This window comes from Protopterus annectens, chromosome 13.part0 (genome assembly GCF_019279795.1).
Source record: "Protopterus annectens isolate FY-2018-M chromosome 13.part0, PAN1.0, whole genome shotgun sequence".
Lineage (NCBI taxonomy): Eukaryota > Metazoa > Chordata > Ceratodontiformes > Protopteridae > Protopterus > Protopterus annectens.
In genome coordinates, this window is record NC_056747.1 from 816,268,617 (window position 1) to 816,293,401 (window position 24,785).

The 24,785-nt window shown below is 39.3% G+C and overlaps 1 protein-coding gene across 1 annotated transcript in view; it reads left to right on the forward strand.

Annotated features, from left to right (window-relative positions):
* The window catches only part of INTS2 (integrator complex subunit 2), a 1,434,855-nt gene that overhangs the window by 400,046 nt on the left and 1,010,024 nt on the right, over nt 1-24,785 (forward strand). The window contains exons 7-8 of the mRNA XM_044054536.1: nt 20,713-20,939; nt 21,069-21,194. Of these exons, the coding sequence (XP_043910471.1) occupies nt 20,713-20,939; nt 21,069-21,194 (353 nt within the window). The remainder of the gene's footprint in view (nt 1-20,712; nt 20,940-21,068; nt 21,195-24,785) is intronic.

Sequence of the window (24,785 nt, forward strand, 5' to 3'; positions counted from 1 at the left end):
CAATCCCCTTCCTGATGTTTACCTCTTCTCCTAGCTGTACTTCAACCACTTTCTTAGATATGCAGATTTCCAAGGACACCAACAGTAACCGAATCACCACTGATCTATTCAGAAAACCAACAAGGGTTAACTTATTACTCCACAGTAAAAGTCTGCATCCAGCAAAAACCAAGTGTAAGGTGGTGAAGTCCCAGGGCTATAGATTAGCTAGAATTACCGCAGAGAAGGAACCATTTTTGAGAAACCTGAACAACTTAGAGAATGATTTTCTAGTGAGAAGCTATGAAAACCAGACATTAAAAAAAGCATACTGGAACCCATTATAGAACTGAAAAGGACTGAAGCACCTTCACTCAACCTCCCCAGTAAGAGAAAGTTAAGAAATTCCACAGAGAATAATAAATGCAAAAATAGCCGCATCCTGACATACACTTTGGATTATCACAGTAGCAAAAATGTTATTAAAGAATACTGGGCCATTGTCAGAAGAAATCCTTTCTGATTAACATCTTAGGTGAAGCCCCATCCTTTGTTTACAGGAAGGCCAGAAACATTAGAAGTTTTGTTGAATTTAAACCTAGACTGTATGAGAGAAACACTAAAAGATGTGAAGCTAATTGTACATTTTGCATATTTATACAACAAGGTGATGATTTTCTTTACACAAGGGCAATAAAAACTAAGACCAGTGGAGGGGTGACTGTAACACTGCAAAAGTAATTTACAGAGCACAGTGCAATGCATGCGATGTAGTTTATGTGGGCAAGACTGTAAATAAACTTAAATGTAGGATTTCATGTCATCTGGCAGAAATCTGCTCCGGATGTAAAAATAATGCACTAGCCAAACACCTTGCTCTTTATAAAAGACACACATGTTTTAATTTCCAGATACTGGATCGCATAGACATGGGTGATCTGGAAGGAGACATCCAGAATATGCTGGAGAAATGTGAACTTGTGTGACAAAGCTGTACTCTTTTTGGAAGCCTGGACTAAATCACTACTGTTCACTTAAAAGTGTACTGGAACTTAGAAAATTGCCACATTGTTTACATGACTAATTTTGTTTTATTTTATTCTTTCAGTTGGTTTTAAATACCATGTTAAATCAGTTTTAAGTGTATATTTTCTTTCCATCATACATTTTTTATTTTTTCCACTTTATTCAAAATGATGTGTAATAACAATAATATTTTTGTAGGTAGTTTTTAGGGTTCTTGTACACAGACATGAAGAAGTCTAGAAGACGAAAGCAATCTTTAACAATAGGTTATGGAAATAGAGTATGATTTTTACAATGGATTTTTTTGCATGCAAAGTATGTATGTATGTATATATATTTATATGTATTTTAGATTGCCAAATGGTCTAAGGTTTATATATTTCCAGCCATGTAGTATAATGTCTTGGATAAAATCACATACTTAATAATCTGGTTAAATAAGAGGTACCACATCATTATTCATTTTATTTAAAGTACATAAGGGTTATATTATTATGACAGCTACCAAGTAGGGCAAGACCAGCTTGAATGTCACACTGATGGGGGAAGGGATGTGAATTTAACATGTATACCAATAACACTTTGTATTACAGCTCAATAAACTACTCCCTTGCCTGATAAAAACTATATATACAGTTAGAAAGCTTGTGAGAAAACTATTACTCTGTTATTTTTGTTTTACCTGGATCGCTTGTCTGTGTCCTTAAAGGATTTTCGACTGGAAACAGACTGCCTACCCTGCTTGGATTACTTTCGAATACTTTGTAATTCTGTACAATATTTCAAATTTTATATTTTTTATTTATTTATTTTTTGAATTAGGATGAGTTTGTTTGCTATGTCTACTACCATTATCTGATCAGATTAATATACAGTGATTACCTAGATATATCTTTTATACAGAGAAGTTTCTTACACTGTTTTGTTTTTTGGACCCACTATTGTTTAGTGGGTTGTTTGAGACTTCTGGGATACCACAGAGATTTTTTGTTTTTTGGTTGGTATTTTGGTTTCTGAGACCAAGGTTTTTCTTCCGTCAAAGGATCCCTGATTTGGTGTGGAATTCCAGCATTTTAAAACATGGATATTGACAGATTAAGAGATTTACTAACTACATCTATCGGGAATGATACAGAAGAAGATCAGATACAAATGGAGAGCGAAAATAGACAGGGAAGATTGGCCCAGAAAATATGAATTTAGAGACTTTTTCTAAACTAGAAGAGCAACTGAATTGCACACAGTCTCTCTACTGGGAGCACCTTTATTTACAACAAAGCATAGATAAGAAGAGACTACCCGGGGACTTAGATTGAACAAAAGACCAATGTGGAAAAGTATGGATGATTCACTTTCTAAGGAATGGGAAGATATTTTAGAGGATGCCAGCTACAAACTTATTCATCTGCTATTAAGGAACAACCTTAGAGTGCAGGAAGCTACAAAGGCTGATATCACATCTTTAAAAACAACATTGGAAAGTGAGAATCACAACGACCTAGAAACGGTGAAAGGATAGGAGTAGTCCATTAAAGAAAGAAAGATTAATAAAATGAAATGAGATCAACTGGACAATGATGATCCTGTGAGACTTACTAGGAGGTACAGTAATAATAATAATAATAATAACAACAACAGGAAAATCAACAGCAGGCAAGGATTTGGTTATAATAGGGGATAGAGTTGAAATTATAACCGGGCCAGCAGACCTCAATGGGATTTTCCCAGGGGAGATCCTCGCAAAAAAACAGGCGGGCACAGTACAGGACCACCAGGAGGCTGCCCCCCCCAACATCTCATTTCCCACCATCCCAGTCCCCTGTGGCTGTCAGCACTCTGCAGAAGCCTTTGACAAAACAGATCAGGACATGAACATAAGCCACAGAGGAAACCAGAACCGACAGAGTTGTACAGGATGAATTACAGGACTGCCAGGACAACCGGGACCACAGACAATCCAGCTACCAAGAGCAGCACACCTTCACAGAGACCAGTTTCTTCAGGAAGACCAATATCGACAGCACAAACACCAACCACCACACCAGTACCAAAGTCAGCACCAGTACCAGAACAAGAATGACCACCACCACCAGAGCTTGTCCCTCTTATCAGGTTCCTCCCTACCACAGCAAGGAATTCTACTGCAACCCACCGAGATTCCAGAAAGCGCAGGAGGAATTCCAGAGGTTTCAGACTCTATCCACAAACCCCCAGGGAGACAGGAGAATCAAACAGTGGACAGAGGTGAGGGAAATACAATACCTGGGCAATTCCGACTGGAACCCCGACTACAACCCAGGTCCCCGTCTCAGACGGATGAACCAACCACAATAACAGGTGTTCCACTCATCTGGAACCACTCTGTTAAAGCAATGACTTAAAATGAAAAAAGTGTGTTGTCCAAAGGACATACTTTTGTACCAAGCAGCAGGAGTGAGGTAGCTCGGGTACTGATAGACCTTAAAATGTTTGTGAGGAAGCTCAACTTAAGGGTACAGTTTCATGGCAAAATTAATAGGTTCATAGGTGTGTAGGCTAATGGCCTAGCCTTTACAAGCCTAGCCTATAGGATTACCCTGGCATTGTGCCACCAGACCTTAATTCCCAGTGCCTCTGTTGAGTAAAGCCACTGGAGTGATCCATAGGGTGAATTTTCTATTTCCCATCCACTCATCAAGATTTCTCTTGAAGAGGGCCATTCAGGTGCTCTGCTTGACATGTGTGGGAAGTCTGTTCCATAACATGGGCTTTCTCTGGGTTATGAACCTGTCCCTCCAGCACGTTCTGCTGATTGTGGTTATGAGGTTGAGGTCTCTGGAGCGTGTGGTGCGGGGGGATTGGGATTTCTTTAGATGTAGCATTTCTAATAGAGCTGGGTCAGATATGGCTTTGGTAAGTCAAGGAGAGATCGCCTCTAAGTAGGTGATATGAGACAGAGAATAGTTGAGTTTTTTTAGCTTGTCCATATAGGACAAATGTTTAAAGCCTATGATCCTCTTTGTGAGGTACTTTTGCAGCCTCTGCAGTTGGAGGTGTTTAGTGAGGTACATGCCAAATGGGGTATTGTACTCAATGATTGGCCTAATGAGGGAAGAGTAGAGGGAGACCATGACCTCTTTCTTCGTGGATACAAAACCCTTAGTAATGAGATGTGCCACATAGAAGGAGTTTCTGACCACAGTGGCAATGTTGTTGTCAAAATAGAGGTTGCTGTCAACCTGTGTTCCCAGATCTCTTATAATGTCTTCTTTTTTCAGTGAACTACCATCGATATGGTAATTCACGGGAACCAGGTTTTTCCCAAAGGGGATGACGACACATTTTTTGGCATTGAGCTTAAGGCCATGGTTCTGACACCAGTCATTGGTCTCAGTGAGACCTTTCTGTAGGATGTCAACATCAGTTGTGGAGTTGATAATAGCTCCCAACTTGCAATCGTCTGCGAACTTTGTCAGCCAGAGTCCCTTTGTGTTGGCCTGGACTTTAGAGAAGTAGATACCAAGCAGGAGAGGACTCAGGACCGAACCCTGTGGGACTCAACTCGTGACTGGTCTGCAGTCTGACTTGAAGTCAGCTACTTTCACACTGTGGGTTCTACCTGTGAGCCAGTTTGCAACCCAACTAGTGATATAGTGGGTAATGCCTAGCTTAGTGAGTTTTTCTATGATTCCTGAGTGGGGAATGGTATCAAAGGCCTTAGTCAAATCAGGGTAGGCTGTATGAGTCACCTTGCCTTCATCCACAGCTCTGGTGACTGACTCAAAGAAGGTGACCAAGTTGAGCAGGCATGATCTACCCTTCAAAAAAGCAAATTGTGTTGGATCCAAAGTTTGGAGATTCCCTATATCCTTGTTTATTAGGTCCATGATGATGCGTTCCATAGCTTTGCATATCAGACTCGTCAGGCTAATGGGGCGATAGTTCCCAGGGTCTGTAGTCACACCTCCTTTGTTGAGAGGCATGACTGTAGCAGTGCACCATTCGGTAGGGACAAAGGCTGATGTGAGGCTGTGATTGAACAGCACACACAGGTGAGGTGCCAGTTCACTCTGTAGTTCTTGTAGAACACAACCAGGGATATTGTCAGGTCCCATAGAAGCTGTATTCTTGGTCTTGGGCAGTGTTGTTTTAACATGTGCAGCAGTAATACTGGGTGCCTAGCAATCTTACTGGTATTGTGACGGGTCACTTAGGGGGGAGAGAGGGGTAAAGTTGACACTGAATCTATCGGCCAGTATATTGGCAATATCTGTTGGCTCGGTATAGGAGGAACCAATGTGCAGTAGCTCAGCGCAAATCTGGGTATTGCCATGGAGATTCTTTACATAACTGTAGAAGGCCTTGTGCTTGTCTTTACTATCTACTGCAATTCTGTTTTCATAGCTAGCTTTAGAGGGTTTGATGAGGGATCTCAACTTTTTGTTGAGGCTGATAAGGGAGTTTTTCCAGTCTTGCGACTTCACCTTATTATGCATTAGTTTTCTCCTTGTGTTGTAGAGTTTGTTTATGGCAGGGGACCACCAGATTGGTTTCCTTTTTTTGAGGAGAGCGTGTTGGTTCTGTTGGGTATGGTGAGATCCATGCATTTGTGTACATGTTCGTACAGTGCATTGGTGTATGACTTGGCGGTCATGCAACTGATCTTCAATTGCATGAGTGCAGTGAAGTTAGCCACCTTTGTTTTTAGGAGCCGATAGTTAGCTTTGGAGAAGATGTTCATCGTGTTACCCTGCTGCAGTCATCACACTTGGGTTATCCTGTCATCAGGCGGTCCCGCAGTCGGCCTGAATCCCAAAGTCTTGGTCCGGCGTCGGTTGCTGTCGCTTCTTCCCTGACGTCAGTGCGCCAGGGGTATATAAGAGGCATCCAACGCCATTTTCTTCAGTCTTTCTTGCCGTGCGGTGCCCGAAGCAGAAGCAGTTCGCAAGTGCCAATCGGCCGACACCTGAGATTTTTGAATCAAGTTTCAGTCCGAAGTCTTCAAAGCTAAGTACCCCATTGGGGAACCTTTTCTTGCCTCAGTCCGATGTCAGAAAAAGTTAACAATTGCATTTCTTGTGGGAAGCAAATATCTCATAAGGACTTTCATTCTTTTTGTATACCTTGCTTAGGCCCAGACCACGACGTCACTGGTTGTCGGTTTTGTGCTAGGTTCAATAAGCGAACTATAAAGCGACGCTTTGATTTCGCATGACACTACTTAGGTAGGAAATTTAATTACATTATGCCGTCGGAGCAACCGACTACCGGCGTGCATAAAAAACGCAAAGATAAAGACAGGCAGCCTAGATCCAAGCCAGACTCTGAGGCCTCAGCTGGGCCGGTCGCCGGTTCTCCGGTTTTCAGTGAGGTGCCTATGCAGCCCCTGGCTACCGCAGAATTGGATCCCCAGACCATTTCGGATTCTCTAGCAGAGAGTTCTAGGCTGACGTAGCCATTTTCTTTAGGCCCTACCGACGACATTGCAGAAGGAGAAGCCAGTGCTGTAGAAACACCTTTGGTATCTGAAGGTGTCTTCAGACCGACTACTCTCACCATAAAATCTTATGCTAAGCTTAAGACTCCTCTAAAACCAAAAAAGACTGCACTTCAGTGTCCAGTTCAAGGCCCCATGCCTAAGAAACAGATGTTTAAAATGGCTGAAGATTTGATTTCTTTAATCAGGGGTTCCCAACCCCCCCCCCCCGACAAAAGGCCTAGACAAGAGGAAGATTATGCCTCCTCTGATCAAGTATCTATTTCCTCAGGCTCTTCTGAGGAACAAGATTACTCCTTTCCCCCCTTATGAAGATTCTGATGCTGAAGATTCCATTCCCTCTGCTTCTCCCCCTGAAGACTATTCCTTTGGGGAAACCTTACATAACATGAGGGAACATTTCCACTGGGAAGGTCAGGACTACTCCGACTCTAAGAAAAGGCTCCGAGAGTTTCTTTTACTCCCCCAACACAGACCACTTGCTATCCCCCCAGTTTTAGACATTGTGGATGATGTTTACTTAGAATCTAGTCTAAATCCAGATTCTCTGCCTCCTGCTCCAGCTAAACCAGATAGCTACTATAGAGTGCCTGACTCTCACAAATTCCTTTACAAAAGCCCTGTTGTTGATCCAGAGACAATCTCCCAGGGTCCCAAAGGGGCTAAGGCTTCTATGGCTAAAAATCCTGTACCCTCTGAAAGGGACTCGAGAGCACTAGATAGGTGGGGGGAGAAGGTTTACACCTCAGCTACTCTAGCTATGAGAGCACTAAATTGTCAGTTTCACATGCTTAAATACCAGCAATTCCTAATGTCTCAAATAAAACAAAAGATGAGCACGCACCCTCAACAGTCTGAATTCAAGGAAATGCAGGATCTGTTGCATGCAGCTGAACAGGTGGGCAAACATACTTTACAATGTGGATTTGATTCCTTGGAAGCTTCCTGTAGAGCAGCTGTTACTGGGTCTGTTATACGTAGGCATGCTTGGTTAAAGGAACAAACTCTTCCTGATCATGTTAAAGCAAAGTTACTAGATGCACCCTTACAGCAGGATGTCTTATTTGGGGTTAAAGCAGAAGAGGTTTTAAAGAAAATGCAGGATAAGGCAAAATCTATGCAGACGGTCAAGGATTTCTTACAGGTACAGCCCCCACGCTTCAGCAGAAATTGGCCAACAAAAAATTGGTCCTTTCCATCTTCTGACAGACCACAGAGGGGTAAATACAGGCGCCCAAGGGGCAGAGGACAGGCACAAATCCCTTACAAACCTCGCCAATGGGGCACTGCAACACAGAAGGGAGGAGAAGACAGGTCCCAAACTACTAGAAGTCAAATACAATGACTTAAACCTCAAACTGCCAAGCAAAACTCTCTTGGCAGCTCCCTTGGGAGGAAAATTAGCACTTTTTGCAGACAACTGGAGCATCGCCAAAAAGGACAAATGGGTCCTAGACATTATCTCACAAGGATACAGATTCCATTTACACACCTTGCCAAGGATAAAAGGAATGCCAAACCTGCCACAAAATAAATGGGCAGAGGCACAAAAACAAATTACAGCTCTCATGGACATGAGAGCCATTCAGCTGGTACCTACACAGGAGCAAGGCCAAGGATTTTACTCGACTCTTTCTAGTTCCCAGAAAGGGCAATGCTTGGAGACCCATTCTGGACCTTTCAATTCTAAACACCTTCTTGCAAGTACCCAAATTCAAGATGCTAACACTTCAACAGCTTCTTCCCATGTTGGGCAAGAAAGCTTGGCTAGTAACGGACCTCAAGGAGGCATACCTGCATGTCCCTATCAGACAAAATTGCAGAAGATACCTCCGTTTCATTGCAGGTTCAACCCATTACCAATTCTCTGCACTGTCCTTTGGCTTATCTACTGCGCCCAGGGTCTTCACAAAATGCCTGGCACCAGTAATTGCATACTGCAGACAAAGAGGAATTAAAATATACCCATACCTGGACGACTGCCTCATCCAAGCAGAAAGCAAGGACATTCTCTTACAACATCTGGCTTTTGTAAAACACCTTCTAAGTTGCCTAGGGTACACAGTAAATGAAAAGAAATCAAAACTAGTGCCCTCACAAAATATGACATTCCTGGGTGCCAGCTTGAATACAACGCCCCAGATGGCTTATCTGACGCCAGACAAACAACTACAACTAACTCAATACTTCAAAACAATGGCAACAAAGATCCAACTCCCTGCAAGAAAAATTCTGCAGGCCTTGGGCTTCATGGCATCTTGCATACTACTAATACCATTTGCAAAACTGCATATGAGGAAATTACAATGGTACCTAAAAAGCGTATGGACTCAACACAGCCACAGCTTGGAAACAATGATACCTCTCATTCCCTGCCTTCAACAGGAGTTTCTTTGGTGGTCACAGGCATGTCACCTCAACAAGGGTCAGCCTTTCACCTTACCCCCAGCCAGGCAAACTATGACAACAGATGCATCGGACTATGCCTGGGGGGCACACATGGCAGGACGGTGGTTTCAAGGCATATGGACAGCAGATCAAAGGAATCTGCACATCAATCAAAAAGAAATGCTAGCTGTACAGAATGCCCTGACAGCCTTCAAGGACCTCTTACATCCAGGACAGTTTATCATAAGGACAGACAACACCACAGTAATGTGGTACATAAACAAACAAGGGGGTACACACTCCTACCCTCTATGCAGGCAAGCAATGACTTTGTGGAGCACAGCACTGGCTTACCAAGTTCAATTACAAGCTCAATTCCTGCCAGGAAAAAAGAACACATTGGCAGACGACCTAAGCAGAAACATCATGGATCCCCACGAGTGGAAACTGGATCCACAAGTATTTGCAATAACTCAAAAATGGGGGCACCCAGACATAGACCTGTTTGCCAGCCCTCAAAACTATCAGCTAACAAAATTTTGCACAAGGACATTTCACCATCAAGCTTGGAAAGTGGACGCACTCTCATTCAATTGGAAAATGCTGACAGTATATGCCTTCCCTCCATTGCCCCTTCTCACAAAGGTGCTGCTGAAAGTCAGGATGGAGAGACCCTGAATGGTACTCATTGGCCCAGACTGGCCACGCCAGCACAGGTACCCACTATTAAGGAATATGGCCCAGGGCCCACCATGGATTTTACCACAAATTACTCATCTGCTCACACAGCAAGACAGTCACATTCTACACAGCCAGCTCAAAACCTTAAACTTGGCTGCATGGCAAATCACCTAAGCAACCAGCCAGCTCCTCTTTCACAAGCTGTTATGGATGTTATTCTGGAGGCCAGGAGGCCCAGCACCAGGAAAGCCTACTCAGACAAATGGGAAAGGTTTTGCGCCTGGAACCAAGCTAAAGGCCAAAATACCCTTCAGCCGGACATACCTCAGATTCTGCAATATTTAACTGAGATGTTACACAAAGGGCTTTCTTTTTCATCTATTAAAATCCACACCTCAGCTATTTCAGCTCACTTCAACACGGATCCTCCCTTAACGGATCATCCACTTCTAAGGCAGTTTCTTAGAGGGGCCAAAAACATTAGACCTCCCAGGAGAGCACCAACACCAACTTGGGACCTCAATTTTGTTCTGGAAAAACTTACACTACCTCCTTTTGAGCCAGCCTTCTCAGCTGACTTAAAGTTTATATTATGGAAGACTGCCCTGCTGCTAGCAATTACTTCAGCCAGAAGAGTCTCAGAGTTTCAGGCACTAATGGCAGTAGAGCCTTTCCTCTTTTTTCATCAAGACAGAGTTTCTCTATGAACTAACCCCTCCTTTATGCCTAAGGTGGTATCCAGTGTGGCTCTAAATCAAACCATCCATTTACCCATCTTCTTTCCAAATCCACAGAACAAAGGAGAAAGACTCCTGCATTCCTTGGACATTCGCAGACAGCTACGTTACTACTTGGATAAAACTAAGGTTTTCAGAAAATCTGACCAGTTTTTTGTATCCTATGCTACAGCATCACAAGGAAAGGCTATCTCAAAACCGACCATTTCCAAATGGATAGGACATTACATACGTTTTTGTTACACCCACCATGGAAAAACAGTTCCTGCTAGCATAAGGCCCCACTCTACCAGGGCAGCAGCTACATCTACAGCCTTCCTCAGGGGGGTGCCAACCAAGGATATTCTGGAAGCTGCAACTTGGAGTTCAGTACACACCTTCACCAAACACGATCACTTACCACTTTACTCTAAGACTAGAGCTGGCTTCGCCACTGCAGTTTTGCAGGGTCTTCTAGCCTCCTCTAACCCTGTTTGACTCCACCTCCCATCCTTAGCTTTGGGATTCTACCCAAGTGTGATGACTGCAGCAGGGTAACACGATGAACATAGTACAGTTTTGTACCTACCATAAATGTAGATGTTCGAGTGTATACCCTGCTGCAGTCCAGGTTACACTCCCTCCATCCCCTCTGACCTAACTGAAACCTTTCAATACCTTAAAAACTGCTACAACCTTTGTGGTGTATTTGCTTATAGCTGGAGGGATGTTTTGCTTGTGCTAAACTTTTATTATTGGTACTAGCTACTGACCGCCTTTTGGGGGGGCACTTGACATCTGGGGCAAGAAAAACTGAAGAAAATGGCATTGGATGCCTCTTGTATAGCCCTGGCGCACTGACGTCAGGGAAGAAGCAACAGCAACCGACGCTGGACCAAGACTTTGGAATTCAGGCCGACTGCGGGACCGCCTGACGACAGGATAACCCAAGTGTGATGACTGCAGCAGGGTATACACTCAAACATCTACATTTATGGTACGTACAAAACTGTACTTTTTTCATAGTGGTTGTGTTTGCGGGGGGTGGGGGTGGGGGGGATGTGGATTTCCAAGGTGATTAGTGGTCGGATCTAATCAGGGAGGAGTTGACTATTTGTGTAGAGCAACGGTCGCCCATGTTAGTAATGACCAGGTCAAGGATGTTGCTACCTCTAGTGGGGGTAAGAACAAGCTTGTCCAGGGCATTGGAATTATTGAATTCCAGGAAATGTTGGGCAGGTGTATTGGTACATGACTAGTTTACCCAGTTTGCATGTTCTCCCTGCATTCACGTGGGTTTCCTCCGGGTACTAAGGTTTCCTCCCACATTCTAAAGACATGCGTCTGGAGCATTTCTCCCCGGGCCTCTGCTGAAAACAGGCTCTGTGGAACCTAGTTGGACTTTCCCGGTCAACAAATGTTAAATAAATAATAAATAATTAAATAAATGGAAGGGTAGTTGAAGTCGCCCAGTATGAAAGTGTTAGGTTGGACCTTAATATTCTCCGGAGTGCTTAGGAACATGGAATGTGTCTCTTGGGACATGGTTGGGGACCTATAGCAGACTACGACCTGAATCGCTGTCTTACCCAATGTTAGCTGCACCTGAAGTATCTCAGATGCGTTATGCTGGGCTACCAGTCTGGAGGTGTGCACATCCTTTATGAATATGGAAACACCACCACCTTTGTAGCTTCGTTCCAAGTTCTGGGGCCCAAAAGTGTGGAATGAATTATAACCTGGTAGTGCTGCCTTGCACCAAGGTCTCTTTTATGGCACGAATGTCTGTGTTCTCCATTTTAAGGAGTGCTTCGAGTGAGTGCATTTTGAGATTTAGACTTCTAGCGTCGAGCAGCATGACCCTCAAATTGCATTTGTTTGTATCTGTTACTGTGGTAATTTGGTCTTTGGAACACCGCCGAAAAAAGGCACTATAGGGGTAGCAAGAGCCTTGGCCAGTGTCCGGAAGCCCAGGGGTGACAGATGTAGGCTATCTCTGGCAAAGCATCGAGGTCTGTCAATCATGTTATCCCAGGCAGATACTGGATCCCCTTAGAATGACACCAGAAACTTAGCCGATTATTAAAATCAGTCATTTTCTGCTCGTACTGCGGTGTCATTCTGGGTGATGGTAGCATGCTGCTCAGGGCTAGGGTCATACCCGCCTTGGCTACATAATCCAAGAGCTCCTCCATGTAGTCCAAGGAGGTACGTCTCAGGTAATTTACACCCACATGTACAGTGACAGAATCATATTTGTACCTGTTGTTGAGGGACCTGAGTGCGTGCGTTATGTGGTGGATCCTAGCACCTGACAGGCAGCTGACTGTTACTTTCTCCTTATTCAGCCTACTGAGTGGGACATCAGTGTGCCTCACTATCAAGTCACCTATAACTTGTGTGTTGGGCATGATGTTTTGCCTTAGGGACTTTGGTTGACTTGCACACTGTTTAGGAGAGTTATGTGTCTTGTGATTAGTGTTGTGTTGTGGTGGTCAAGTGCGTTTCTGCCTTGGAGGTCTCTGCTGTTTGGGTAGATTTTTATTGAGCGCCTCCATGAAGGTGGGTGTGCGGTTTGCGTTTTTATTTAAAGGCAGTGCTGGTGTGTGTTCTAGAGGGCTATGTGTTACATGTGGTATGGTGTAAGTGTTGACCTTGTCCTCTTGACCAGCTATTCCAGTCTTGGCTGGAGAGTGTGTGGCTTCCAGTTTGGATATATAAATGCATCTCTCGCAAGTCTGAGTGTTGAGAGGTAAGAGGAGAGGGTTGTCAGTGTACATGAGGGAGTTGCTACATTGCCTCAGGATTCCCATATTCACCAGGTTAATAGGAGAAAGCACAGGGAACTGACCTTTAGACATGCCTGGAGGGGTGGGCATTAATCATAAATACTGGAGCTGTTTCCTTGTAGAACGTTTAGTGCTGGTAGCACTTTTGTGTGCTACAATAATTGCTGCAAGAAGTCTGGTAAACTGCTAGATTAATAAGCTAGTAAAACTGCAGGAGAGGAGAGAACTAGTAGATCTAAGGGAAAAATTGAAGAGCAGACTTTGACACCGCTCAGTAGCTTACAAACAGTTTTGGATACAGCAAATCTGTATCTGGACTAGACTAGTTACTGGAAAGGCGGGAAACGAACACAAACGCGGGCTTTTAAACTAAAAAGTTGAAAGAGATGAAAAACTGCCCAAACAATGACAAATATGAAAAATTATGAAAAATAATGACATTGAAAATAAGCCTATTAAACTATAAAAAGGCCTACCAGCTATTGTCCACCAGTGCATCAGACATTAACTGCTTTTGAAGTGAAGTGTGAAATGGATATCGGGAAACTACTTAAAAACCTCCCAAGAAAAATACTTTATTACTTAACACAGGGAGAAAGAAAAGCATTGATCGAGCTAGGCAATGATAAATGCAGGCACGTAATGAAGGCAGACAAGGGAAGAGGTATACTTGTGACTGATGCCACTCGCTACAACCAAAAGATAGAGAACATGCTGGAGGATAACAGAATTTGAGTTATTGACCATGAATGACACAAAAAGAGCATATGATTTATGGAAAACTAATCTCGCCACATTATGGGAAGAAAAACCTTATTACTGAAAATCTTTATATTTATTTATGGAGCCCATGCCCACTTTTACGTTACTTTTATGGAATACCAAAAGCAACACAAGAACAGAGAAGACCCACCTTATAGACTGGTGGTAGGAAGTGGAGGTTCCCTTACTGAAACCACAGCCATTTACCTTGATTACTTGCTGAAACGTTTAGCAGAAAAGAATCAGTCATACATATGTGATTCAATGGATTTTTTGAGGAAAATAAAAAAAGTTACAGTTGAAGCTGACAGTATTTTATTAACTATCGACGTGGAATCCGTGTACACAGTGCTCCCTCACAATTACTGTATAACAACAGCTGTGGAATCTTTTAAGAAACATAATTAAAGGTACACAGGCACAACTACAAAAGTTAAGCAAGCTCATTAATCTTTTACTGGACTTAATTTCTTTACTTTCAATGGCAAACAAAAAACTGGTATAGCAATGGGGGGTGCCATGGCTCCCAGCCTTAGCTAACATTGCCCTGGGCAAGTGGGAGGAGGACTTTGTGTTAAACAACACAGACTTACATGCAGCATATCACATGTTATTTACATTGTATTGATGACATCTTTATTGTGTGGGAAGGTGACACTTTGTAGTTGAGAGATTTTATTACAGCTCAATCAAACAACCCCCTTTCTGAAGTTTCCCTCTTCCCATAGCTATACTTCAACCACCTTCTTAGATATGTAGATTTCCAAGGACACCAACAGTAACAGAATCACCACTGTTCTATTCAGAAAACCAACGAGGGTTAACTTGTTACTCCACAGTAAAAGTCTTGTATCCTGTAAAAAACAAGTATAATGTGAAGTCCCAGGGCTATAGATTAGCTAGAATTACCACAGAGATGGAACCATTTTTGAGAAAGTTGAACAAGATAGAGAATGATTTTCTAGTGAGAGGCTATGAAAGTCAGATGTTAAAAAAACAAAAACATCCTGGAACCCATTATCGAACTGAAAAGGACTGAAGCACCTTCACTCAACCTCCCCAGTAGGAGAATGTTAAGAAATTCCCCAAATGAAAAATAGCTGCATCCTGACATGCACTTTGGATTATCACAGTATCATAAATGTTATGGAAGAAAACTGGGCCATTGTCACAGGAAATCCTTTTCTGATTAACATCTTGGGTGAAGCCCTATCCTTTGTTTACAGGAAGGCCAGGAACATTAGACGTTTTGTTGAATTTAAACCTAGACTATGAGAGAAACACAAAAAGATGTGAAGCTAATTCTACATATTGTATATTTATACAGCAAGGTGATAATGATTTTCTTTAAATAAGGACAATAAAAACTAAGACCAGTGCAGGGGGGTGACTGTAACACTACAAAAGTAATTTACAGGGCACAGTGCAATGAGTGTGATGGGTTTTATATGGGCAAGATTGTAAATAAGCTTAAGCATAGGATTTCATGTCATCTGGCAGAAATCCACTCTGGATGTAAAAATAATGCACTAGCCAAATACCTTGCCCTTCATAAAAGAGACACAGGTTTTAAGTTCCAGATACTGGATCGCATAGACATGGTTGATCTTGAAGGAGCCATCCCGAATATGCTGGAGAAACATGAACTCGTGGCAATTAAAGCTGAACTCTTTTAGGAAGCCTGGACTAAACTACTACTGTTCACTTAAATGTGTACTGGAACTTAGAAAATTGCCACATTATTTACACGACTAATTTTATTTTATTTTATTTTATTCTTTCAGTCGGTTTTAAATACCGTGTTAAATCAGTTTTAATTTAAGTGTAAGTTTTGCTTCCATCATCATACATTTTTTTCTTTTTCTTTTTTCCACTTTATTTAAAATGATGTGCAATAACAATACTAACTAATTATACAATAATATTGTTATAGATAGTTTTTAGGGTTCTTGTACACAGACCTGAAGAAGTCTAGAGGAATGAAAGCAATCTTTGTTAACAATAGGTTATAGAAATAGAATATGATTTTTACAATGGACTTTTTGCATGCAAAGTTTGTATGTACATATTTATATATATTTTTAGATTGCCAAATTGTCTAAGGTTTATATTTTTCCAGCCATGCAGTATATTGTCTTGGATAAAATCACAGACTTAATAATCTGGTTAAATAAGAGATACCACATCATTATTAATTTTATTTGAAGTACATAAGGGTTATATTATTATGACCACTACTAAGTAGGACCAGCTTGAATGTCACACTGATGTGAGTTTAACATGTATACCAATAACACTTTGTTTTACAGCACAATAAACCACTCCCTTGCCTGATAAAAACTATATATATTGTTAGAAGCTTGTGAGGAAACTGTTACTCTGTTATTTTTATTTTACTTGCATCACTTGTTTGTATACCTAATAAAGGATTTTCGACTGGAAACAGACTGCCTACCCTGCTTGGATTACTTTCGAATACTTAACAGTTCTGTACAATATTTCAGATTATATTTTTTTATTATTTATTTATTTATTTATTTTTACTTGGGACGAGTTTGTTTGCTATTTCTACTACCATTATCTGATTAATATACAGTGATTACCTAGATAATATCTTCCACACAGAGAAGTTTCTTACAGTGCTTTGTTTTTGGACCCACTATACTTGTTCAGTGGATTGTTTGAGACTTTGGGGATACTACAGAGATTACTTGTTTTTTTGACTTTTCTAGATCCAAGACAGGATACAAAATGCACACACCATCTCTGAGAGAGTTCTTAAATTACTATCAAGCATTACTGCTGGGTCACTTTAGATGACATCACTCTTTGTCACCTGCCTTAAGTTCCCAGGCTAACAGAAACTTAACATCTCTGTGTTACAAATACTTCTCTCTCAGATGTGCAGCTGCTAGGAAGTGTCAAGAGCAATAAAAACACTTTACACTTTAAATGTAGTAATTATTTCTGTTTCAAGACAATAAAAAGGAACTTCTAGCTCTAGACATCTTGCCTCCTTTACTGAAACTGAGAGATAAACACACAATCATAAAACACTTTGATTCCAACTTATTTTCTTAGAGTTTTGCAAGTTAACTCTGTATGTTCCAGCTTCTACTATTAAAACATACATTTGCACAGGTGTATAGCTTATATGGTTTACTATCAATATGTTTAATGGCAAAATAATTTCCGTTCGATATATCGAAAACAAACCTAGAAAGTCAAAATACAGAACAAGTCACAATGTCGAATCAACTGAACAAATTCAGCAGATTCAACATTTTCTGAACACATCATGTCATGTCCGTATAGGAGCTCACGTAAAGTAAACTCCTATACCTAACATCACGTTTTTGCAGGGGGGCAAGCCCCTCCCCCGCACCATCTCCCTGTGGGGGGCTGGGCTCCCCACACCCCCTGCTAACTATATATTCCAATTCTGAGCTCACACTACAGTGAGGAAAGGGATGAATTTCCCTAACTGCACTGTACTGCGATCTCTGTACAGTTCTTCAGAGTTATATTAGCAAATGTAGTGCATTCGCTAATATAAACTTTCGAACATTGAGGTGTTCAACCAGATGAAAATTCAAACATCTGTATTTCAAATTTTCCATCTGCGAGCATCTCAACTCGAGATTGTAATAGTAAACCAGTTTATATAAATTTATGTTCTTTTCCAGTAAGATACACGGTGGTTACATTCTTGAAACTCAGTACATAAAATACAGTTCTCTTACATTTGTAAGACAAGCATATGAATCATATTAATATTCACAAATGACGTATGATTATTTACAACATTCCAGATAGCTGGGCTGGTAGTATCAAAATTCTATATAAATCATATTGATATTTTCAAGTGACATATAATTATTTACTGGATTACAGATAGCTGGAGTGGCAGTATTTCCCTGGTGTCACAAAGGTATTCCAACTAACATATCTGTTAATTTAAAACAGAGTGAACATGACAAGCTAGGATGTATTTTTTTGTGGTGGTGCTGCAGTAGCTTAGTCGCCTCACAGTAAGACGTTGTCCTGTTCGATTCTCAGCTAGAGCGTCTTCTGTGTGGAGACATGCGTAAATGGGCGTACCTTCGTTGAAGGTTGTGCGTCAGGGCTGGCAACTCGGCACATAAAAATCTACTGCCAATCATTAGCAGACCAGAGTTCCGCTGTGGTGACCCCTAACTGGGAAAAGCCGAAAGACACAACAACAACAGTGATTCCAACCATATTTGTGAAATTTTACTTAAAAACTAGAAAATATTTGAGATAGGCGGCATCAACACACAAAAGGATCGGCCCTTAGGAATTACTTTGAAAGGACACCCACATTTTCTATAAGAACTAACAATAGGAGAGGTGTATGTTTAAATGTGGTAGATACAAATACTATCCTTACATTAAGGAAAGAAAATTCATAAATATTCTTGGATATGGAAAAATGCAGTGTCCTAAGCATTGTAACAGTTTTACGCAGAGTTTAGTCTATGTGGCTCAATGTAAAGAATGTCCTTTTTATGTTGCGAAAACTGAGAGGATTTTTAATGACCGGATTTATGAGCACCTTAGAGAGACAAAGGAAAAAGATCAGTGAAATGCTATATATAGACCTATACGATTAAACAAAGGACACTGATTTGAGTTTTTTGTTGTTGACATGGTGGATCAAGAGCTAAAAGGAGGACCAAGAAAGATTTTATTATAAGTCCAGGAACTTCCATGGCCACTAAATAACACATGCCACTGTCCTGTGGGGTCTCTCTGACTTTGTTTCCTTGGCCTGTGTACTTACAATGAAATCTATTAATTTGTAGTCCACCATTCAGCATTTCAGTACTTTGAGATTGTCTAGTGTATCCACTACTAGTTAAAAAATAAAATAAAAAAGTGCAAAGCATTTCACCAGCTTTTAAAACCAGTAAAGCATTTAGCCAGTGCTATCTCAGACAGCAAAGAAATATTTTGGAGAAAAAAGTTAGGGGCAGTTTTAAAATTTTGTTGTTAGTTAACTAAATTACTTACAGACTGATGTCTCTAAACATCTGCAGAGAAAACAAAAACATGAACCAACCGCTCAACTGGCTAGAACTGAAACATGAACCAACCGCTCAACTGGCTAGAACTGGCCAATCTCCTATCACAAAACCAACTTATCTTTACTCACAAAATCATTCACAACCCTGGTAACTGTCGAGGTCTCTCAAACCTGATACAGCCCAACTCTACCTGTAGATCCCTTAGATCATCCGACAAACGTATGCTAAAAGTTACCCAGCCTCACAGCTATTACTGTGATTCCCTCTGCTCCTACAAAATAGCTATGGACTGAAGCACACTTCCTCAACACATTCAAGCTAACCCAAACCGCTCCTCATTTAAAACGGCCCTAAAGGAGTATCTCAATAGTCACTGGCTCTGCAACTGTATAGCTCCTGGCTAATTCCTCCTCCTTTCTCTAATTCACTGTCTCCTTTATTGTAACCTTTAATTAACTCTTCATAATCGTGAGATTTATTACCTCATTCTGACAAACAGTCCATATATTATATTGTATGAACAGTCTCTGTATGTTTTTGGATGCTAGCTATACATATGATTGTTGTTAACTTGTGTAGGTGTACTCTTTCATTCCATTACTGGTGCTGTTCATGTGACTTTGTTATAAGGCATTGTTTATTTATGTATATTACTAATAGCTGTTATTCTGTGATTCAGTGTACTGGAGCTTTAATCCCCGGGTCTCTGCTGAAAACGGGCTACTAGCCCAGTCGAACACTACCTGGTTAACAAATCGAAATAAATAAATAAAAGTATTTAAGGGATAGCTTAAGAGTGAAGTAACGTACTTCTGTGAGGCCTTACATTAACAGTGTTTAGGGCATACAGTAGACTCCCTCTTGTCTGGCCTCTCTTTAACCGGACATCACATTTCTGCCATTTCCCTAGCAAAAGATAACGGAGGAGAACAACACTTCAGCCTTCTCCGGGCTAAATAATGACAGTCATTTAAGTTTTAGACTTCATATTCATTAGAAAACTGCACAGTAACATAAATCCTGTTATTCTAGCTGATTTATAACCTATAAATGCCATTTTGTATGCATTTTCTGATTAACCAGCCATTTGTTTATCCAGCTTAAGGTCCAGTCCCAGCGAGACCGGATGAGTGGGAGTCTACTGTATCTAACAAATGTTGCACACCTCTGGAAGTGTTGTTACGGTAGGTCTCACACTTCAGAAGCATGTAACAGGTTTATCTTTATTCCGATTTTGGACATAATCATGGCACTCCATGTACCACATCACTGTAGCTCACCTTTCTGTGCAGTATAAGCCGATATTCACTTTACATGATATTAGTTTAGACCGGCTTACAAGTATGGTAGTACATTACTTAATTATAGTGTCTTAAATGATTTGGGCTCATTGTGAGAATATCTTTTGTATGAGTTATAGCTCATAAACGGTGGCAGAGGCAATCACTTTTTTCTGCTGTGTGAACTAATATTGTGATGGTGTGGTGGGAATAGAGTTTGTTCAGTAGACTATCAGGAGACTGCTTATGTCTGTTCAGATGCATAATGGCAGCATTTCACTTGAATTGAACATAATTACAAAAGAGGAGAACTGCTTGCTGAATGGTGGTACACATCTCAGCAGCATGTGGCTTCTCTAGAGAAAAGGAAGGCTTCTGGAATGAGTAAAAGATCCCATTTTTTTAAATGGAGCTGAACAGTCTCATGGAGTGTCAGCAGCAATGTAGTAGGATATTGAAACAAACAGAAAGAAGTGAGGCTTAGTGTAGTCATCATTAATTGGTCAATTTCTATACTGTATAATCCGCTGCACAAGTTCTCATGTTTTTAACTATTGTAATTTGCAGCGCAAACGAGAAAGTATTGGATCTGTACTCTGGCAGATGAGAAGACAGCTGCTTCTGGAACTTGTAGCCATTCTTCCAACTGTCCGAAGTATCCATGTCAGAGAGGAGGATGACCCAGAGCTTGAATCCACTGTGTCTGTTTACACTGGACTAAAGGAAGAACATGTTGTGAAAGCTAGCGCACTGTTGCGATTGTACTGTGCACTTATGGGGATTGCCGGATTGAAGTATGTGTTCATACTCATGTTTTTTGGCCATTTGTTTTTTAATCAACAAGCTCTGTATTTGGAAAAAAACTATTTTTGGGTTGCCACTGACTGAATAGTACTGCCCATCTCTTTTTTTCTGTACTTTAGGCCCACAGATGAAGAAGCTCAGCAACTCTTGCAGCTGATGACCAGTCGTCCTCCAGCAACTGCTGCTGGTGTCCGCTTTGTATCTCTTTCCTTTTGCATGTTGTTGGCCTTCCCAACCCTTGTCAGGTAACTGTTTTTTTTTTCTTTCTGACTTGGTGTTTATAATTGATTTGTTTTTTTAGACTGTACTTTCTCGTCTCACAATATATTCATATTTGAGGACAGGACTTTAGAAGTATACCTTAACCTCTCTTTTTCACAATAACTCCAAAAGATGCCTTTGGAAAACACCAATAAGTGCCGACAACTGCCAAAGATAATCCACAGTTTATTGTCACAGAACACGAACTGAAACGACAAGCAAAACAGCAAACAGACAAAAAATGTAGCATACAGAGTTAAGCGCTTTCAACCATAACAACAGGTCTTCATCAGAACTACTACTTTCAAGTTTAACTGCTACTTATATAAACTTTTTGGTGCCAAAACTGTTCATTCCATTTTAAAGTCATACTGACACATTATTGAATAAATAAATAACTAACTAACTAAATGACTGCAAAAGAGTCTCCTAACCTTAAAATTCTCAATTCAAGCGAAACAACAACACTTTTACCACCAAATGTTGCTCGTCACTATAATACAATACCGTAATTAAATAAGACCGTACATAAAAGTACGCATAATATGTGAACTATATAATATTCAAAACATCAACAAACCCATTAATATTTATAAATATATATGCTTAGGGAATTTTTTGTAATTTTTTTGTATATGTGTGATAGTAAAATATATTTTTATGCAAATAAATTATTGTTCATATATTATATATAAACATTTTTTTGATGAATTAACTTGCTAGATGCTTAATAATAATTAAATAAATAGATAAATAAATAATTAAATAACAATGATAGTAACACTAAAGACAACAAATATGAGAATAGACTATTGCATTTACATTAAAATTGATTCATTTTAACAACCAACTGATCCTATATTAAATATTTTACATTTTTACATAAAATTAGTAACTACTAAAATTTGATAATAATTTAATAAAAATTGATAAAAATTCACTTATAAAATTAAATAAATAAGTTGCATAATATTGACTAATAATAATAAATAAATATATATTTATAATTATTTGTCACCTTATACTAATAACAATTTAGTTGATATAAATTCATTTAATCCAGGAAAAGTGGTGGCATCTAAGCATAATTGCCACCATGTTTCTTTATATTCTAGTAAACTTTTAATATCACCACCTCTAGGATCCATTTCAATAGTATCAAGAATGCTAAACATAAAATAATGATCATCACCTTCAGTATCGACATGTCTGAATAAGGCATTAGTTTTATCCTTGGTCCTAATACTGTATATGTGGTCATATATATGTGTTTTAAGACATCTTTCTGTCTTTCCAACGTAAAAACTAGAACATTTTCCACATTTAGCTAAATAAACTACATTTTTTTGTATTACAATTCCCATATCTACAATTTATGTTGGATCTCAATCCATTCTGTAGTTTTATTTTACTTTCCAAAGACATATATCTACATTGATTGCAGAATCCACATTTACTACTTCTTGTATTATTACTCAAAAAATTTTTACTTTTCTTCTCTATATGTTTATGTTCCATGAGGAACTTCATATTTTTACCCATTTTATATATAACATTGGGTTTGGATCCCAATAATTTTACCAAACTTGTGTCACTACTTATCAAATACCAAAATTTATAAATAATTCTTTTTATCTGATCTACACCTAAATTATATTGTAATATAAACAATCTCTGATAAGTAATTCGATATTTTTGTAAGGGATTTTGTGTCACCATTGTTAAAAGATATATTGCCAGCTCCCAAAAGTGGTCTATATTTAATATTCCACTGGTTAGTGACATATATTATTATTACATCCAACATTTCTTCAGGATATCCTCTTTGGATGAATAAACTTTTAATATACTCTAATTCTTTTTTCATATCTTCAAAATTAGAAACCATACGTGCTGCACAGATACATTGCCCCTTGAAAACATTTTGTTTAACTTTTGGTGGGTGACAGCTATTATAAGCTAAATAGCTGTTGGAAAAAGTACTTTTCCTATAAATTGTAGAATAAACACTGCCCTCTTTATAATAGATATGGGTGTCCAAATACGGTAAACCATTGTTACACTGAGTATATGTGAATTTTAAATAATCACTACTAGTATTAAGGAAACGTATAAATTGTTGTAATATTTCTTGTTCACCTTCCCACAAGATGTAAATATCATCAAGAAACATTGAATAATATCTTACATAAGTAAAATATTGGCTGAGAAACAAAATGGTGTCCTCCCAATTAAGCATAACGAGGTTTGCATGTATGGGGGCACATGCTGCCCCCATAGCTACCCCCCTCGTTTGCTTAAAATACTCTCCTTCGAAATATATAAAGTTATTATCCAAAACAATGGACATCATTTCAACCAATAAACATATTTCATCCCAGTCAAAATTAGTATGTTTAACTATACTGTTTTTAAATGCTCCAAGCCTTCCTGCTTTGGGATACATGAGAACAAGTCGATAACATCCACTGTAACTGTAATTAAACAAGTAGTGATATTATTACTATTTTTTATTATATCTATTGGAAAATTAGCTAGAAAAACCCAGGAATCCTTAACCATATGTTTTATTGTTGAATACATACTTTTTAATTTAATATCTATATACTTACCAATAAAAAATGTTTTGGAATTACTACCCGAGACTATTGGCCTAAAAGGAGGGTCTGTAGTATTTTTATGCACCTTGGGTATTCCTATAAGGGTGGCTACTTTAGGAAATTTAACCTTTACAAATTTATATATTTCTTCAGTAATACGACCATCTAACAAATATTCCTCTATATAAGAATCAATACGTTGATATGCTATATGTAATTCATTAAGTGAAATCGTCTCATAATTACCTGTTAGATACAAAATGTCATATATTTTCTTAATGTACTATATGTTATCATATAGCACTATCCCTCCCCCTTATCTGGTTTCATTAGTCTAATGTTGCAGTCATTCCTAATTTCATTTAATAATTTCAATTCATTTTTTGATAAGTTATTAGTATTAGTAATCTGTTTCAAGTTAAAATATTCCTGGTATAATTCCCTTGTTACTACTCTATCAAAAGTATCTATAGAAGGATGATTAGGTGGTGTAAAAGTACTAGTTTTGTTACACAAATTACTTGATTTTGAAATGGTATTAGTATGTTCAATCTTTGGTGAATTATTAAAAAATACTTCCAAATTAATCTTTCGAACATATTTCTATCAATAATTCATTTAAATTAAAATTTGGATTAGGAATAAATTTCATACCCTTCACAAATAGATCAAAATAAACACTATTAATTGCAATGTTTGAATAATTATAAATATTAAAATTTTTATAGGTATAAACATTTCCATTAATTATTATATCATCATCTTTGTTGTCACAATTGTTGTTTGTATTCATCAAAGTGTGGCTAGATTTCTCAAAATATTGATTAGTGTTTAACACAGGTTGTTCATGTGTTCCAACTACCACAACTTTATTATGACAAGGGGTCAATACTTCAGATGGTGCTAATTGTATCCCTTCCTGTTGAAGAGATTTTTTCTCTGATACGGTTGACTTGTGTCCTTTGGATGTCCCTG